Source organism: Hyla sarda, chromosome 2 (genome assembly GCF_029499605.1).
Source record: "Hyla sarda isolate aHylSar1 chromosome 2, aHylSar1.hap1, whole genome shotgun sequence".
NCBI lineage: Eukaryota > Metazoa > Chordata > Amphibia > Anura > Hylidae > Hyla > Hyla sarda.
In genome coordinates, this window is record NC_079190.1 from 254590830 (window position 1) to 254611742 (window position 20913).

The 20913-nt window shown below is 41.3% G+C and overlaps 1 protein-coding gene across 3 annotated transcripts in view; it reads left to right on the forward strand.

The window, feature by feature from the left end:
• RIMS3 (regulating synaptic membrane exocytosis 3) overlaps positions 1–20913 on the forward strand; it is a 100074-nt gene that overhangs the window by 69254 nt on the left and 9907 nt on the right. For all 3 annotated transcript variants that reach the window (XR_008888732.1, XM_056556993.1, XM_056556994.1), the window contains exons 5-6: positions 14795–14896; positions 16920–17059. Coding sequence is in view for 2 of the 3 variants with exons in the window: in XM_056556993.1 (XP_056412968.1) it covers positions 14795–14896; positions 16920–17059 (242 nt within the window). In the remaining variant the exon portion in view is untranslated. The remainder of the gene's footprint in view (positions 1–14794; positions 14897–16919; positions 17060–20913) is intronic.

A 20913-nucleotide genomic window follows, 5' to 3' on the forward strand; every position in this document is an offset into this window, starting at 1 on the left:
GATTAAAGATTAAGGCCCCCTCTTGCCTCCCAAAGCGCACAGTCTGTGAGCAAGAAAACAATGGCTATAACAAGGGGAATACTGAACGACATTACACAAAAAATACAGTGGAGGAATAGTAATGCAGAGGGGAACCTAGAAGATGCATAAAATTAGCTGATTTGGATGATGGCAGGTACTTTTTAATCCTTCCAGTACTTATCAGCTGCTGCTTTTTTGAATTTCTTTTCTGTCTGACCACAGTGCTCTCTGCTGACCTCTGTCCATGTCAGGAACTATCTAGAGTAGGAGCAAATCTCCATAGCAAACCTCTCCTGCTCTGGACAGAAGTGTCAACAGAGAGCACTGTGGTCAGACTGGAAAGAACTACACAACTTCTGCTGGAGCTTACAGCAGCTGATAAGTACAGGAAGGATTCAGATTTTTAAATAGAAGTTATTTACAAATCTGTTAACTTTCTGGAACCAGTTGATTTTAACGGGAAAAATAACGAAATCTGGAAAATGCATATTTCTGGTCACTTCACTAAACTAGAAAAAGATTAATAAAATGTGATCAAAAAGTCCAATCTAAACAAAAACGGTACCAATAAAAACTTATCATATTGCAAAAAATAAGCCCTCATACATACCTGTATACAGTAAAATAAAAGAGTTATAGGGGTCAGAAGAGGACAAATTTAAACATACTAGTTTTCGTACATAAAGTTATATTTTTTTAAAGTAGTAAAATGAAACAAATCCTATATAAATTTGGAATGATTTTAAATGTATGGACCTACAGAATAAAGATAACATGTAATTTTTACTAAAAAGTATAGAAATGGAAGACCCCAAAAGTTACAAAGTGGCGTTTTATTTTCAATTTTGCCCCACAATTTTTTTTTGTCTCATTGTAGATTTGGTGGTAAAAAGAGTGATGTCACTACAAAGTATAATTGGTGACACAAAAAACAAGTCCTCAGGTGGAATGTTGAAAGCTTTATGGCTCTTAGAAAAAACAAAAGTGCAAAAATTAAAAACCTCACGTGGTAAAAGTCTCTAAAAATAATGCCTCTCTGATTAAGAGTGGTATAGACCTCCAGAAGGTGGGGGCAGCATAATAGAAAGCTTTGGAGCCTGATTTCGTGCAGACTCTGGGTACTGAAAGAAGAGACAGATGTGTAGAACTAAGGAGGCGAGCTGGGATGTAGGGTGATAATAGCTTTTTAAGGGCTTTACATGACAGCAAGCCTATCTTATAGCAATACTTCAGTGGAAAATAAATGTTTTAAAATCAACTGTTGCCAGAAAGTTAAACAGATTTATAAATTACTTCTATCTTCTTCTTTCCAGTATTTATCAGCTGCTGTATACTACCGAGAAAGTTGTATTGTTCTTTTTAGTCTGACCACAGTGCTCTCTGCTGCCAGCTCTGTCTGAGTTAGGAACTGTCCAGAGCAGGAGCAAATCCCCATAGCAAACCTCTCCTGCTCTGGACAGTTCCTGACATGGACAGAGGGGGAAGCAGAGAGCACTGTGACCAGACTGGTAAGAACTACACAACTTACTCTGGAGCATACAGCAGCTGATAAATACTGGAAGGCTTGAGATTTTTAAAGAGAAGAAATTTACAAATCTGTTTCACCTTCTGGCACAAATTAGTTTGAAAACATATTTTTCCACTGGATTACCCCTTTAACTCCTTAACCCCTTCACACAGAACGCCACCTTTATACAGCAGATGACACGATACTTTTGTGCATTCCACCATATATAGGTGCCATTCATTAAATGCGCGCTCCCGCAGTGCTGATCGGGTTAATTAGCTAAAGTCCCGGGGTGCCTGGCGGGAGACCACTCCCGCCCGACACCCCAGGCCCCATTTGATTAACCTGATCAACGATCAGGTGTGCAGGGGCGGCGGGTGTGTGGTGGGGGTAAAGCGGGTTCAGCGGGTGCGCAGCAGGATCGATGGGAGCACCGGGTGTCCGGAGGTCTGACGGCGGCGTCCACGATGATGGGGGTAAGTGCCCTCCCCCTTTCAAGTTGCAAAACTACAACTCTCAGCATGTCCAGACAGTCTGGGCATGCTGGGAGTTGTAGTTTTTGCAACAGCCTGAGGCACACAACTACAACATCCAGCATGCCCAGACAGCCATTTGCAGCCGGGCATGCTGGGAGTTGTAGTTTTGCAACATCTGGAGGACTATAGTTTGGAGACCACTGTGTAGTGGTCTCCAAACTGTGGTCCTCAAGATGTTGCAAAACTACAACTCCCAGCATGCCCAGACAGCCAATGCCTGTTATACATGTTAGTGTAAAATTTTAAGATTTTGAACTTTCTCCTTTACTTTGCTGCTATTCCTGTGAAAAACCTAAAGGGTTAACAAACATTCTGAATATAATTTTGAATACTTTGAGGGGTGTATTTTATATAATGGGCTCATTTATGGGGTATTTCTCACAGAAAGGTCTCTCAAATCCAGTTCAAACTGAACTGGTTGCTGAATAATTCTGATTTTGAAATTTTTGTGAAAAATTGGAAAATTGCTGGTACACTTTGAAGCCCTTTAATGTTTTCAAAAAGTAAAAAAAATGATGCCAACATAAAGTTGACATATTGTGTATGTGAATCAATATATAATTTATTTGGCATGTCCATTTTCCTTACAAGCAGAGAGTTTCAAATTTTAAAAAATTCTAAATTTTCCAATTTTTTTATGAAATTTTTGAATTTTTCACCAAGAAATTATGCAAGTCTAGCCGAAAATTTACCACTAACATAAAGTAGAATCTGTCATGAAAAAAAAATTCATAAGTTAAAGCATCTAAGAGTTATTAATGCTTAAAGTGACAGAGGTCAGATTTGCAAAACACTGCTGCATCCTTAAATGGGCACTGTCACTAACTTTATTTTTTGATAAGTTGTAGTACTTATGTACTACAACATATCTCTAATATACTTTAATTTTTTTATTAAAATGGTTTAATTTACATTTGAAAACTGGCCACTAGGGGTCTCCCTCCTAGTGGCCGGCTGCAGCCTGGCGTGACGTCAAACCTGAAAAAGGACTGATTTTGGCCTGGCAATCAGTCCTTTTTCAGTTAGGCTGCACTCACTCCCTGCCTGCACTCACTCCCTGCCTGCAGCGCCGCATGTAACTAACTAATAGTTTATCTACACAGGGTGCCTCCAGCTGTTTCAATACTACAACTCCCAGCATGCCCTGACAGCCAATAGATGTCAGGGCAAGCTGGGGGTTGTAGTGGTGAAAAAGCTGGAGGCACCCTGTGTAGATGAACTAAGGGCGGAAGTCCCCCCCAGCAGGCATCAGTGACATGGTGCCTGCTGGGGAAGTCTGCCTGGTAGTGAGCACACTGCCAGGCAGACAAAAGGCATTTTTAATATAGTAAAAATAAAAATTAAAAGCAGGGAGGGGGTTAGGGATAGATTGGCAATAGGCAGGGACAGAAAAATAGGATGGTGTGAGCTACCCTTTAAAGTCAAAATGGGCTGTGTCCTTAAGAGGTTAAGGAAGAAGCCCATTTTGACCTTAAAGGGGTATTCCAGGCAAAACCTTTTTTTATATATATCAACTGGCTCCGGAAAGTTAAACTGATTTGTAAATTACTTCTATTAAAAAATCTTAATTCTCCCAATAGCTATTAGCTTCTGAAGTTTTCTGTCTAACTCGATGATGTCACGTCCCAGGAGCTGTGCATGATGGGAGAATATCCCCATAGGAACTGCACAGCTCCAGGGACGTGAGTCATCAGAGAGCAGTTAGACAGAAAACAACAACTCAACTTCAGAAGCTAATAACTATTGGAAGGATTAAGATTTTTTAATAGAAGTGATTTACAAATCTGTTTAACTTTCTGGAGCCAGTTGATATATAAAAAAAAAGTTTTGGCCTGGAATACCCCTTTAAGGACCAGAGCATTTTTTTCAAATCTGACATGCGTCAGTTTATGCATTAATAACTCTGGGATGCTTTTATTAATCATATTGATTCTGAGATTGTTTTTCTTGACATATTTTACTTTATGTTAGTGGTAAATTTTCATCAATACTTGCATCATTTTATTTGTGAAAAATTCAAAAATGTGATGAAAAATTGGAAAATGTAGCATTTTTCGAACTTTGAAACTATCAGCTTGTAAGGAAAATAGACATTCCAAATAAATGATATATTGATTCACACATACAATGTGTCTACTTTACCTTTGCATCATAAAGTTGACATGTTTTTAGCAAAGTTTAGCACAAATTTTCCACAAAAATTTTAAAATCAGAATAGCAGCAAAGTGGTGGAGAAAATTCTAAATCTAGATTTTTTAAACTAACATGTTCTTGTAGCCCTATTTTTTTCCTTTTTACAAGGGTAAAAGGAGAAAAAGCCCCCATAATTTGTAATCCAATTTCTCACGAGTAAGGAAATACCCCATATGTGGATGTAAAGTGCTCAGAAGAGAAGGAGCGCCTTTGGAGAGAGAATTTTGGTGGAGCTGAAGTCGGGGGCCGTTTACAAAGCTCCCATGGTGCCAGAACAGCATACCCCCCCCCCATGTACCATTATTTTGGAAACTACACCACTCAAGGAATGTAACAAGAGGTACAGTGAGCCTTAACATTCCACAGGTGTTTGACGAATTTTCGATTTCTCACTGAAATTCTGTTTTTTCCCCCTAAATTTTTCATTTTCATAAGGGGTAATGGGAGAAAATGCCCCCCAAAACTTGGAACCCCATTTCTTCTGAGTATGCAAATACCCCACATGTGGATGAAAAGTGCTCTGCAGGCGCACCACAGTGCTCAGAAGAGAAGGAGCAAAATTTGGCTTTTGGAGAGCGATTTTTGCTGAAATGGCTTTTAGGGGGCATTTCACATTTAGGAAGCTCCCATGGTGCCAGAACAGCAAAAGAAAAAAAAGAAAAAAAAACAACACATAGCACACTATTTTGGAAAATGAAAATGTGATTTTTTTCACTAAAATGCTGGTTTTACCCCAAATTTTTCATTTTCACTAGGGGTAATAGGAGAAATGGCCCCCAAAATTTGTAAACCCATTTCTTATAAGTATGGACATACCTCATATTTGGATGTAAACGGCTCTGTGGGCGTACTACAGGGCTCAGAAGAGAAGGAGCGCCATTGGGCTTTTGGAAAGAAAATTTAGCTGGAATTGAAGTTGGGGGCCATGTGCGTTTACAAAGCTCCAATGGTGCCAGAACAGCAAAACTCTCCACATGTGCCATCATTTTGGAAAGTACACCCCTCAATGAACGTAACAAGGGGTACAGTGAGTATTTACACCTCACAGGTGTTTGGAACTGGAATGGTGGGCCATAAAAATGAAAAAAAAATTCACATGCTGGTGTTACCCCAAATTTTTCATTTGCACAAGGGGTAATAGGAGAAATGTTTTTAGCAAAGTTTAGCAGCAATTTTCCAATTTTTCACAACATTTTTTCAATCAGAATAGCAGCAAAGTGGAGGAGAAAATTCAAAATCTCAATTTTTTACACTAACATGTTTTTGTAGCTCTATTTTTTCCCTTTTTACAAGGGGTAAAATGTGCGGATGCATAGCAGAGCTCAAGAACAATTGAGCTAACATCAGTAGCTGACGGTTACATACATTCAAATAAATAAAAGAAAAAAAGAAACACCCACATGTGACCCCATTACAGACAGTACCCCCAACAAGGAATGTGTATAGGGATGAAGTGGACATGTTGAATGCACAGGTGTTTCCTAAATTTATTTTCCAGAAATGGATGTTTGGGGAAAATGAAAATTGCAATTCTGCTACTAATTTTCCAATTATGTACCCAGAATGATGACCCAGAGCATTGTCAAAAGTAAAAATTATGCCCGCCACAAACCCTATGCTTTGCTTCATCATTCTGGGAATGTTTTGTGTGTGGCTGTCCCTAAACTGTTACCTGGAAATGCGCACACTGCTCAAGTGGGAAGAAAGCACTACACATTTGAGGCAACATGCAAGCCCCCAATTCAAGTGACCCATGACCCAATTTTGGAAAAAATACTCCAAGAGGTCTTACTGGGGGTATTTTCTGAAGTTTTTTTTTTAGCAATTTTGTGGTTTATGGGTTTAAAATTTGTAAGACAATGTACTGTGGACAGCCACATTGGGGTCAAATTATAGGAAATTAAAATGGGGTAAGAGGATTAGAAATTTAGTACTCAATGGAAATGTGATACTCCCTGAAGCAGACTTTAATACAAAGGCCCGAATAATCAGGGCATATTTCACACGGACTGGTGGTGTCCATGTGTAATGTCCGTTTTTGTATTTCTCTGTTTTAGGCCCTGTTCAGACTTTGTTTTTATGTATTATCTGTTTTCTGTGCTATTCTCCCTGGCTAGGGAATAGGTAATTGTATTACCCAATGAGAACTCGGGTGGGGCTATGTAAACCCGAGCTCTGCTACACTCTGGGATGGTTATTAGATCTTATCTATGTTATTTGTTTTACCTTTGCTATGTTTGTTTGTCTGAGGTTTCACCACGGTTAACAGTCCTGTTTATGATAGATTTTTATCTGCTTGGTTTTTAGAACATCTGTCACTTTTTAGGATTATGTTTGTCCGTTCTGCTTTAACCTTGTTTTTTTCATCTGTGTTTACACTGTGAGTCTTGCTTGTACCGTGCTCTGTATGTAGTATTCCTGTTTAGGATCCTGACCTGTTTTCCTCCATGTTTTGGAGTTTGGTTTTGTGGAGTCTGTTCAGACTTAATATCTCAATGTCATCATATACATGAGTGTAGATTTCCTTTATTTTGTTAGCTCTGGCATCAGACCCCTAGCATCTACTTTTACTGGCAATCACAATATTGCACCTGTTGATGTTTTTCGGTTCCCTGATGAACCTGTCATTACCAGACGGGCAAAATGCGTAAGAACTGTTATTTGGAACCAACCTTCTGTTTGAATTCATTTGTGTGATTTTTTTTGCATGGTTATTGGTGGCCGATCACAGTGCTCTGATATACCTGTTAGTTTGCTATCTTTGGTTTGTAATTTTATTACTCACTTATTCCAGGTTGGGGCCCATCACTGTGGTGGAGGCCACCCTGTTAAGGGGAGACAGACATCTGAAGTACTAGAGGGACGGGTGTCTCAAGTACTAGAGGGCACATTACCTTTTTCTCTCTCATACCATCTATAACACTGATATTGGTCTATAACATCTCTTTAGCCCCCTCTATTAGTGCATACCTACCTGATAATATTCAATAACTAGGCTATTAGTGCAGTGATATTCTTGAGCCTGTGTTACGGTGGTGTTTTTTGTATATTGATATACATGTTTGTTGGTGCATTAGTATTCTATATTTTGGTTAATTTTTCTTTTTTATTAGGCCTTTTAATCCGGCTTAATAAAGCTTATGTTTTAAAACATTGGAGCTGAGTAGAGGTTTAGCAATAGAGTGAACCTAGCCTTAACCCCACCTAAGCAAGTCTCAAAAGTGCCTACAAAGTGTCTAAAACATATCATATATGTTGTAACAGTCATCTTAGAAATATTTGGAAATATATAAATCTGCCCCATTGTTTTCTGTAATGTCTGTGATTTGTGTATTTGCTATGAAGTTGAAAAGCTGGATAAACACTCTACAAGTATAATGATTCCATAATGTTTGCCAGGGTTTGTGACTATAAAACTCCAGAAAGTAAACAGATTCTATTTTAATCTTCACAATAAACCATAGCACTGATGTTAATGCAAAATAAGGAAATTTATCCACTAACATATATGATCATTTTACCATGATAACAAAACTCAGATAGCTGTACAGTATATACCTAGGATTACCCTTGCTTAAGTTAAAGGGGTATTACGGGCAAAAACATCTTATTCCCTATTGAAAGGATAGGGGATAAGATGTCTGATCGTGGGGGGCCCGCCACTGGGACCCCCCGCGATCTCCCTGCAGCAGCCCACATTCTATGCGTAGCTGCGTCTGAAGTTTCAGAAACCTCCGGGCTTCCGAGACGTGGACATTACGTAACACCACGCCCCCTCCATTCATTTCTATGGGAGGGGGCGTAATGGCCGGATCAGCCGCCTCCCATAGACATGAATGGAGGGGGCGTGGCGTGATGTCACATCCCCGTCTCGGAAGCCCGGAGGTTTCTGAAACTTCAGGCGCAGCGGGCTGCTGCAGGGAGAACGTGGGGGGTCTCAGCGGCAGGCCCCCTGCGATCAGACATCTTATCCCCTATCCTTTTGATAGGGTATAAGATGTTTTTTTCCCAGAATACCCCTTTAACATAGGAGACAACATATACAAAAGGAGCTGATTTGGGGGGTTTAAGTTACTTAGAGTACATCACTGCCTTGGGTATCTAATGGTCATTTGGGAACATGAGAACCTAAATGCTTTATATTAAAGAGAATAGCTGGAAGTAGCAACATTAGGTTATTAAAGAGGGAGAGAGAGAGAAATTATCCTGGTGCACAGCAATATTCCTTATTAAGTTGGTGCTATAGGGGACTTATCTGAACACTTCTTCCCTGATATCTCCCCAAGCCTTGATGGCTTTTCTCTAGAGAGTCATTTCTGGTAAGACAATCTTCCTGCTGCAAATTGCTGCCTTCCCTTGGGACCAATTGCCATCTCTAATTACCTTGTTAGTGTTTTACAGTGAAGCTTTAGCCCAGAGGAATGATATCATTCCCATCTACTGCACTGCTCTTATTTAGATTTCTTTGGATTATTTCATTCTGTTAAAGTGCTTTTCTTAAAATGATGGCCAAAAATGCACAGCTGTTATTCAGCCATTGTGTCGGGACCCAGAGTTCTGAGTGATGGAGTAAGTAGCTCACATTATATTATTCAATGACAATTACAAAAGAAATGGTTTTAAGAGAGTGAAAACAAATATGCCTCCTCCAGCTCTTTTCTGCATGCCAAGATGGATTTACACAGAAACCCAGCTGTCTTTTGTGCTATTGAGTTTATTACCTCAGCTATCTGAAGATTTACCAGTGGCACAGTCATACAGGTCACCCACAGTTAGGCATATGATTTTGAAACAACTTTCAGAGTCATAAAGGGCTGTCCCCAACTGCCTTTTTACCTTGCCTGTCCTGTTGCAGGCTCAGTGCAGCTTCCTGGTTTGGCCCTGAGATGTGTGGGTGGTACCACCCACTGCAATCTCTTAGGCTAAGTTTCCACTTGTTTTTTTTTTCTGGCAGTTTTTGGATATCTGCCACTGCAGTTTTTGAGCTAAAGTCAGAAGTGGATCCATAAGGGAGGAGAAGTGTAAGTCCTTCCATTATATGTCCTATTCCTATTGAATACATTTCTGGCTTTGGCTCAAAAACTGCAGTGGCAGTATTCCAAAAACTGCCAGGAAATAAACCAAGTGGAAACTTATCCTTAGCCTGCCTGCACTTTCCTGCAATTTTGTATGTAATTTTTGTGCTTTGATACAGTGATTCTGGTGCAAGACAAATAAGTGAAATAGTTTCACCTAAAATGAGAAAACTAAAAAGAAGCCCACAGCCTGCTGTGATTATAAAATAAAAATACACTATGTCCGCCAGCCTTCTATTTTCTTTTCCACTGATTCATACTATCTGCTTCTGTCTACTTACCGTGATGATGCATTCTCCCTGCTCTGCTGATGACATACCGCACACACTGCATTGGCCATATCAGAAAACCCCTTTAAAATAAAATAACAGTAGCTGCATACATGGTTTATTTTATGAATGTGGTGTAGGTAAATAAATAAAAAACTCTTAAAGGTGTTATCCACCATAAGGTGTTTTTAGTAGTAAGTACCTGCCAGAACTGGGTATTTCCTGGTCACTTTCCTCCCTCCCAAACATCAGCCACCCCACCCATTGAAACACAGCTGTGATCCCTTCAATGCAATACACCTGTGTTTCCTGATCAGGGTGCCTACAGCTGTTGCAAAATGAACTCTCTCCCTCCCAGCGGTCGCTCCACCCATTGAAGGAGGACAGACTCCCTCTGATCAACTGACTAGTGATGTCAGGTCTGGACGCACTGCAACCTGGGAAATCCCGAGACATGAGTCATTTTGTATGCTGTTAAAAATAAATATTGGGGTGTAAATCACAGAAGAATTGTGAGAAAACCGTCACACACAGGTAAAGACACTATATTATGAACTGCACTAACTTCACAGCCCCTGTAGCACAGTCAAATAAAAAAAGATCCTAGAATACCCCTTTAACCACAGTCTCAGGGGAGCACCACCTGCAGTCACGAAGGCTGTGTGTAGTAAGTGATGCTGTTCTATATGGCTCCCAACTATTGGGACACGTCTATCAAGATCGTGTAAACAGAAAACAATATCTCCTGGATTCAACATACAGTAAGAATGTAAAGCATTGGGTTCCAAACATAGGTGTACACAGTATTATTTTGTTTTGGAGGGATTTCGATGCCATTAACATGGACATACCCATATTTATCGGCGTATAAAGTCTATGTGCGTGTTATACGCTGATAGGCCGCTGCAGTTCAATGATTTATAGCGGGCACTTTAAATCAATGAACTGCAGCGGCTTTGCAGGTGCAGAGACAGCCAGCGCTGCCGGCTTCTCTGCCCCTGCCTGCACTGGGGTCTAGAGCCCTGCTGCTGGCCCTTCTCTCCCCCTGGCTATCGGCGCCGCTGCCTGTTCTCTCCCCCTGACTATCGGTGCCGGCGCCCCATTGCCGGCGCCGATAGCCAAGGGGAGAGAAGCGGCAGCGGCGTCGACAGCCAGGGGGAGAGAAGGGGCAGCGGCACCCATTGCCGGCGCCGCTGCCCCGTTGCCTCCCCCCATCCTCGGTTGCATAATTACCTGTTGCCGGGGTCGGGTCCGCGCTGCTTCAGGCCTCCGGTGTGCGTCCCCTGCGTCGTTGCTATGCACTGCACGGCGTGGCGCATGACGTTAGTGCGCCGCGCCGTGCAGTGCATAGCAATGATGCAGGGGACGCACACCAGAGGCCTGAAGCAGCGCGGACCCGACCCCGGCAACAGGTAATTATGCAACCGGGGATGGGGGGAGGCAACGGGACAGCGACGCCGGCAATGGGTGCCGCTGCCCCTTCTCTCCCCCTAGCTGTCAGCGCCGCTGCCCCATTGCCGGCGCCGCTTCTCTCCCCCTGGCTATCGGCGCCAGCAATGGGCCGGCACCGATAGTCAGGGGGAGAGAACGGGCAGCGGCGCAGATAGCCAGCGGGAGAGAAGCGGCGGCAGCAGGGCGCTAGACCCCAGGAAAGGCAGGGGGAGAGAAGCGGGCAGCTACGGCCTCTCTCCCCCTGCCTTTCCTGGGGGTGTATCGGGGTATACACGCGCACACACACGAACCCTCATTTTACCATGGATATTTGGGTAAAAAACTTTTTTTACCCAAATATCCTTGGTAAAATGAGGGTGCGTGTTATAGGCCGGTGCGTGGTATACCCCGATAAATACGGTACTTGCTTATAGACATATACTAACTTTAACACATAGTATACATTAAATACTGTGTATGCATACATTCACACAGGCATTCAAACTATGGGGTGAAGGAGATAATGGGCATATTTTGGAGTAAAAGTCATTTTCTTGCATACCACAACTTGCGCAAAAATCGGTGACATTTTACCCTTTTAGGCAGAGAACTCCACTTTTAAGTATGTAGGTGGGACTAAGCCTAAAAGAGGTGTGGCCTTTTTGCAGCCCACCACAGTTACTAGAATTTACACAGGTAGAATGCTGTAAATTGTAGCCGACATCTATGCCAGTTTATAGCTGCTGTAGTTTTCAGTCTGTAGCACACTTGTGCCTAGGGTGACATGCACATGTGTACCTATTCTTTCTGCTGCCTCAGGAAATAAGTGAAGTTGCACTTCCACTAGTGCCATAGGTTTTGAACATATATATTTTTTTAATACTGGTGTAAAAAACAAAAACCTGATGTTACATGAAATCTGCAGGGTATTAATTATATACAGATAAATGACAAACCTACCTAATAGTAATCACTATAATAAATGAATCCGTTATGGATCTATATATGCCTATTTACTGTTTGCAAGGATTAATGCACAGTAACTAATAACTGTACCAGAACCAATCTCAGTATTAGAATCACTGTATCAGAATCAAGTTCACTTTTTAAATATGTTACCAAAGCAAAATGCCTAGTACATAATACCATACCAGAATCAAGGTGAATTTATAAATACTATTGCAAAACCTATCCTAGTAAATAAAACAAAATGTATATAGTACTAAACCCATGGACCAGAACTAAGCTGGTACATAAATATGGTGCAAGAATTAAGCTCAAATCATACATGTATACATTACCAAAACTAAGCTAAGAACATAAACACAGTTCAAGAACCAAGCTCAGTGCATTCATGTAACCAGACCCCCAATTAATACCCCAGACCAAACTCCCCACATAAATTCATACCCTAGACTAGACACCAACATTCAGATAACTCTAGGTGGCACTGCCTGAGGTGAAAGGGTTAATCCACCTCATAGCACATGAACCCCTGGTGCACAGCGACACAATTATAGTTTCTTAGGCTCCTTTCACACTATGAATTTCTCCATTTACAAACTTCCGTCACTACAGCTGAAAAACCCGGCCGTTACAAAACCCCTGACGGCCGTGACAAAATTGCATTGCAGCCTATGGAGTTTTGTAACTGCCCGTTTGCACCCGTATATGCCCGTAATTAATTACGGGCTTTATACAGTGACGGGACATCGTGGCGGAAAAATTACTGCCGGGTTTTGCAGCTGTAGTGATGGAACATGTGACGGAAGTTTGTAAACAGAGAAATTCATAGTGTGAAAGGAGCCTTAGCTGTGGTAAATTAGCTATCTAACTGACTTATCTACAAAAAGAAACAAAAGTATAGCTATTAAGGATACAGAGGTAGCAGTCACAGCAGTGAGAACTGGAGCCCCTCTGCCACATAAGTATGTGTTCGGCCCTGTTACATCTTGGCCCAGGAGCTTCAAGTAATGCCTTTGAAAAGTAAGAGGTGGCCAGAAACATAACCGTCTGACTGTGGCAGAACAAGAAGAGGTTGGATTTAAGCATAGACATTCTTTAAATTGTACTTTTCAGTTCGAAAGATTAAAAAAAAAAAAAAACATCATAGTTTTGTTAGATTAAACATTTAGAATTGTAATAAGGTGATTTTAGTAGTCTAACTGCTCTGACGGAATTCCCCTAACAACAGGCAGTGGACAGCATATTGCAGGGAATTGATGCAAGTAGTGACAACTTTAGGGCTTTTTTCTGGGGTGTTTTGGTAATTGATGTGATTTACATATAGTTGCCTATCGAATAGAGGGAAGTTGTTTGATATGACAGTGACCATTTATCTCAAATAAAAGCTGAATTTTCAGATCTGGGCAGAAGTGTACCTTTAAGCCAAAAATAATCATCGGCATAAAAAAGTAAAACTATAGACTTGCATTGTTACAGACAAATGTAAAAAATATATATCCTACAGTTTTCGCAGTACGTAAATGCTGACTAAATGCTTGACATTTACATAGCTATAATGATGCTTCTATTTCTAGTCCAGAAAAAAATTGTAACTAAAATCTGATAACAAGTCTAAAAATGATTACAAACCAATTTATATTTAGTTGTCCCTGGTGAATGCAACTCAGCACTGTCTAATAACTACAGGTGACCTTCTGTATGTGGTGGCATCATCAAACTTCAATGTAAATGTTTATTTTGGGGTCATATAGTAGAGACAGTAAAACGGTCTATTGTAAGACATTGACCTACATTCCCCGGTGCAAAGCCTGTGAGCACTACCTACTGTTCATTAATAGCAATAACATTTATAACCGAAGATTTACAAATATTAAGGAGAATCTGCCAGCTGTATTTGCTGTTAAGAGCTGTATATACTGTTGGATAGCTGTTGGGGTTTATAAAAAAAAAAAAAACTGATGGTGGTTACCAAACTTATAAAATCTTCTTTTCATTCTTCTTATTTCTCAGCTATTTGTCCAGGAGGCAGGGCCAAACTGCTTAATAAATCAGTCCATCTTGATAACAAAATGATCCTTCCAAACAATAGAAAGTGAATTATAAAAACAAAAAGAATCCAAGAAACTTACCAGTTCATACTGCTGAAAACTTCTGAGTAAAATTGTCCTCGGATCTTAAAGGGGTACTCCTCCCCTAGACATCTTATCCCCTATCCAATGAATAGGGGATAAGATGTCTGATCATGGGGGTCCCGCCTCTGGGGACCCCCGTGATCTCCCTGCTGCACATGGAATTTGTTTTGAGCATCGGGTGCAGCACCTGAGGCTCGTGATGTCACGGCCACGCCCCCCTCAAAGCAAGTCTGGACATGGACATCACGCCCCCTCCCATAGACTTGCAATGAGGGGGCGTGGCAGTGATGTCACAAGCGGGGCATGGCTGTGACATCACAAGCCTCCACCCCACATCGCCAGTCATCTGGCACGGAGCAAAGTTCGCTCCGTGCACCGGATGTCTGAGGTGCTGCAGCCGGGATCGTGGGGATCACTAGTGGCAAGATCCCCGCGATCAGACATCTTATCCCCTATCCGTTATTTATAAGCATGCCTAATCCTTTGTTGCCACAGAAAACAAACTTCTGCCAGTGTAGACTGGCACCTACCACCTATCCCAATTAAAAAACATGCATTATGAGGAAGTCAGAAAAATGTCTTTACAAGAGAACATTTTAAAACCTTGTTAACTTTTATAAATGTGCTGAAAGGTAAAAACATATATATTTTTGTCTTTTAAAAGGAGATGTAAACATTGGAATGGTAGACCGGAATGGACAGCTTGAGGTCGAAGTGATCCAGGCCAGGGGTCTAACTCCAAAACCAGGTTCTAAGACAATACCAGGTACAGAACATTTCTCTCTTAAATACAAAAACCTGTGACTATTCTTATTTTGAGTTGCACAAATGGCATACTATACTTCTTCTGATCAATTCTTGAGGCTGGGTTCTCACTTTGTGGATGCAACACTGGCAAGGTGTGGCCACGATGTAAGTCAATATGGTTTATAGATTGATTTACTTTTGTGCACTTTGGTATGATGCTGACTTGCAAATTAGTGAGGCTTTGACACTTCAGTGGCATTGTGGCTACTATGTGTGAACCCAGCCTTTCAGAAAATGTTAAAACTTTAACGGGAATAATTGTAAAAAAAAAAAACGTTGCTGATGTTCTTTTGATTCCCCTTCAGAACACCAACCTAAAAATGTTCAGTGGTGGTTAAAGGGGTACTCCGCTGCCCCAGCATTCAGAACGTTCAGAATGCTTGGAGCGGGAAGCGAGGGGTGTGGTCATGATGTCACACCCCTCATGATGTCACACCATGCCCCCTCAATGCAAGTGTATGGGAGGGAGCGTGGCATGCGCCATCCCCCCTCCCATAGACTTGCACTGAAGGGGGTGGATGTGACATCACAAACCCTGCCGCCGGCACCTAGCGTTCTAAACAAACGTCGGGTGCTGCACAGAGATCGTGGGGGTCACAGTTGCCGGATCCCCGCGATCAGACATCTTATCCCCTATCCTTTGGATAGGGGATAAGATGTCTAGGAGTGGAGTACCCCTTTAAAGTAAGCCACTTCTAGCATGCCAATCCTTATTGGCTTCCTACACAATTGCATCCATGAGGTGGATGTTCTAAGACAGAATCAAGAGAACACCAGGGGTAGCATAACATATATGTAACAATAATGTCTAGACACGGGAATATTTTTATGGGGAAAAATGTACAGGATTCCTCGTCCTAACCACTTATGCAAGAGATTTTTTTTATTGAAATGATTTAAGTTTGCATGAAACACCCCAAATACATCATCCTTACCAAATTTATCTACACTGCTCAACATTAACATTGCAACACCAAGAAGGACAAGCCGTAATCGAAGAAGTAGCAGGTGTCACTAAGACCTGCAAATGATCAGATATCCAAGCCTAGCTCTGATTTGTGGCATGTTGAAGGGCCTTCAATGCAAAAAATTTTCAGCCACATGAAACCTCAGAAATCTGATTAAGTCAGTACAGTATGATTGTGCGCTGCCTCCTGCTTGTCTACGTGCAAGGTAATGCCACTTGTTGCAAACTAAGAGGAAGAGAATCCTTGAACTGTGAGACCTTGATTTATTACTCCTGCCGATCCCTGGCCAAAATGTCAGCATTGCTCAATGTTGCGTGTCCCAGTAGTTAGGAGAACAACGAACTGGAATCACAGAAAGAGGTGCACAGAAGTGCACAGAATCGGAAGATTGGTCTGGAGACCATGGAGGCAGTGCTATGAAAAAATTGTATTCATATAAATATGCATAAACTTTGTAATGACAATCTTATTTGTCATACTATGAGTTTCTAAGAGTTGGCTTAAGTGAGTAAGAGTGGATAGGTATAGATTGGCCAATACTTAGTCAAATGAGTTAAAGGGGTACTCCGGTGGAAAACTGCTGACACCTCTTTCCATGTCATGAACTGTCTAGAGCAGGAACAAATCCCCATATCAAACCTATCCTGCTCTGGACAATGCCTGAAAGGAAATTCAAAAAGAAAAGAACTTCCTCCGGAGCATACAGCAGCTGATAAGTACTGGAAGGATTAAGATTTTTTTTAATAGAAATAATTTACAAATCTGTTTAACTTTCTGGCACCAGTTGATGTTAAAAAAATCAACTAAGTACCCCTTTAAAAGGACAGATATCTGAAAAATTGCCTTGCAGTGTTTTATCCAAAACGTTGCTCCCACAAGTCTATGCTTTAACTTACAGTCACTACAAGTTGTATGTGTCTCATTTATGTTCTCATTTTGTATCTCTGTCCCATACTCCCTTGTCTTCAGTTTTTATGGTCTCTTTTTACTGTCTTTTCTGTTTCATATGAACAGCACCATATATTAAGGTGTACCTGATAGAGAATGGAGCATGCTTGTCTAAAAAGAAGACCAGAACAGCTAAGAAAACTTGGGACCCAGTATATCAGCAAGTTCTCCAGTTTGATGAAGGACCTCAGGGGAAGGTACTACAGGTAAAGTATAGTCCTCCAGAGACATTATGTATGCTTCTAAGTGTACTGCCCTACATATGTATAAATGGTACCAGATATTTACCAGAAATTGTTTATTTGTCAAATTCCAAACACTTACATATTATCTAATATATTTATTATATTTAATGGATTGTATTTAAAGTATAAGAAGAAAGAAATGTACTTTAGCTTTAAATGTGCCAGTCTACTCTTAAACAACAAAGTGTAACTGTATGTAGAGGTGATGGTGGGGATTTAAATCTTTTTTTTGTAGCTTTGTGGGAACGTTTTTTTGTGTGTTCCATTTATACGCATTAGGGGATGTAATCAGGGGTCAAGTTCTGGGGGAAAAAAAGTGTAGGAACTCAACCAGGAATTCCACTTAAGGGCTGGTCCTGCAGGACTCCTTATAATGGGAACAGTGTTCCTGCTGTAGAAAAAGTGCAGGAACTCCATTCCCTTTTGTTCCTGCAGGACTTGAGCCCTGGATGCAACGTCACTCACTTATAGCTCATTGGTAACAGAGATATAATTCCTGTTGACCAGTTATTCACCACTATTAGATCTGTTAATAAGCAAATGCAAGGAAAGTTTGCGGTCCCCTCCACACTATCATTTTAGCTATTTAATGTATCATATGACACTCTGGACCCAGGCATCACAATTTCTGATATAAAAAAGCCTCGTGGCCAGGGACTGGAGCAGGACAATGAAGGCACAGCAGGAGCGCTGGTGGTAAGTAAAGGTTTGTTTTTTTGTATCCTGTGTAATAGCCAAACCTCTCTCCCACTAGATAACATCTTCAAGTAGGATTTCTCCCAAAAATGCACAAAAATGTCAGGTTACTCAATCATGTTAAAGTGATAGTTAAAGTGAACCTGTCACATGGTTATTGTTGCTCTATTTTTTCATCTCCAAATCACAGATTACCATCCCGAACCTCATGAAGGAATTCGATTTTTACTCCAAAATGTGCAAGTCAGAGGCCCTCAATCAGTATCACGCTTCCACATCCAGTCACCCCCCTTCAAAACCCCTTTTATTTCAAATGGAATGCTTAAGCACTCAAATATTTGTAGATCCTCTTGTCCAGTGACCCTTGCTCACTCTACCCACGTCATTTTCTACCACTTCTTTCTCCAATTCAGAAGGACTGCGCTTACTTATCAAAGGGGATTATGCCTGGTTCAGCCGCTGCAAAATATTTAAAATGTTAAAAATACCTACACAATTTTTCCGATCCCTCGTTACTATACAGAACAGTTTTACCTGGGGGAGGGGGTACCAGTTTGAATAAAGAGATTCCTTCTTTGCCGAACAAAATTGTCTAGGGCGGTGGGCCTACAGGATCTTAAATCTTATTACTTGGCAGCACCAATCTGTGTGATGTAAAGCCATGGGGCCCTGAAGCTATAGGTTTTGATTGAGCAAACTTCAGCATTCCCCGGCCCTGCATTCCCTGGTTGGATTATTCCCAGCTATGCTCCCTGAGCTCCCACCCACAATATGTGTTTCAGTCCTTTGGTTCACTCCTTCTTTATATCTTTATATCCTTCTTTATATCTTCTTTATATCTGCTAACTCTTTGTTCAGGTCCTAATTTGCTACAAAAATATTTCAGGGGCGCACATGCAGATTGGATCGATGTGGCCATCTACTACTCAAATTTTTCAGGCTCAGATCTGCAACTCTTGGGTATTCGATTAGAGATCCTGCTGCAATACTTTCTGTCACGTACAGCCCTCACAACCTGGCGTACGGACACGTCCACGCCTCTCAGATGAGTGAGCGGACAAAAGAACCACAAAACCAGCAGAATATTTACTCTAATATTCTAACTCTAAGCTGCCACTGTGGCACGTTCACTCTCGGCTCCCTTGAGCACACGCTGCTCCCTTATGAGCCAGTGGCACAACTTAAATACACACTGTTTGTAGGTCCCCGTGTCTTTCCTGCACACGTGACCTCGACTGGGAAGGTATAGGGGTACTCTGCTTCCACGCTCACTTTCACACACACCTACCACAATAGGCCCTAAAAATTAGCTACACACACCCCAAAACCAGTCCACATGCCCACACACCAATACGCTGCCATCATCTATCAGTAGGCCGATAGAACGCCTCCGTTCATACACAGATTCTTGCACTCTGCACTTTGACACCAAAACTATGGTAACGGCACGAGCCACACTTATACACTAATACAACTATATAAGCTATAGGGCTATAGGTTCGTTAGAGCATACAAGGCTACGCATTAAAGTTATGGCTTTAATGTACATAAAGGGTACAGTACTTAATTACAAAAAAGAGTTAAAGAAACAGACATGCAAAATGTGCAAAACAGTTATACAAAATAAAAGGGGAATAAAAATCAGAAGAGTTCCATACTTAACGTCGTTGAGTAAAGTCCTAATCCGTCCTGGGGCCAAGGAAGAAAATAGCGGCACAAGTCCATTCAGAATGGGCCCCAAACTTGTAACAACTAGATGGGGTCGGCCCACCACTTTTATGGGTGCAGCAGAGGGTTGGGTTAGAAGGGAGGTCTCCAGTGTCTTCTTAGATCAGCCCGCATCATCCCACCTCCCAAATGTCCTAACCTCCTCTCAAACACAGATTGATAGTCCATAAATCATAACTCCCATCGTACACAATAGATGTGACATAGATGGCAGTACCCTTATTGATATGGTGACATTATAACGCACATTTTGATAGGATACATGAAGGATTTATACATATGTATAGGGTACATACAGCTTACGGATACATACAGCTTCATCAATGGGTACAATGGGGTCATGTTTGGGTTCTAAATAAAGCCTAATATTCAGGGATCATGATTCTGGGGGATATATAACTATGGCTACTAAGGGGAGCCCTGAAAAACATATTTCTACACTGGGACATATTTCACTATATGTAAAATGTAAACCTTTTGTTCAAGTTGGCACCAAACTGGCAGGATGTGCACGATTAACCCAATCAGCAAACTAGCTGTCTTGAGGCTCCTCACAGCTAGGGGCCAAGGGATATGTAAAGTAACCAACAACACCAACAGGGAGATATGACACACATATGGAGGGGGGTACGATCAAACAGAACAGGGTGTATACAGCCAAAGAAAATAATCAAAGGCCAAGAGGATATATACATTTCAAACAGGGTCCCAGACAGTAAGGAGACAAAGACTATCCACCATATTTTCCCTAAAAATGATCCTCAGCCTATAGTCACTACACTTTCTATCCCCCCCCCCCCCCAAGAAACTGTCTGACTTCACAAAAAACACATTTTGAAGAACTTTGTATTTGCTCTGACCAGATATGATACATACTTTTAATTGTATAATCTGAGTATAATGACTGAATCCACACATGACCTATTGCCCTCACAATTTCAGGACAAATGGGAAAAGCATTTCAATCAATCTCTTCCTTACTCATGCACGAAGTTTGAGAAAGCTCTTCCTGGCCCCGAAGTCTTTTATTGGGTCTAAATACAGAGGGACCAGCTATAAACACCTTTATGTTGGTACAGAGTGTGTACGATTACATGTTATGTTCTCTCACATTTCTTAAACCTGCTAGAGATGTGGCTAGGCAGAATGTACACTACTCCACATGTCTTGGTCCTGCCCAGCATAAGACTCTTTCTAGTCTGAGGTGAGGCAGGTGATTCGCTTAGTCATGGGCCTCACATTGCACCTTGAGAGCAATGACAGTACTCTTTTATTTCATATGGGTAATGCTGTTCTTATAGTGTGATCATCTGGATTCTTGTTTTCTTTTGGAGAATTACACCCTGTTCCTTTCTATGTACCGTATTTTTCGCCGTATAAGACGCACTTTT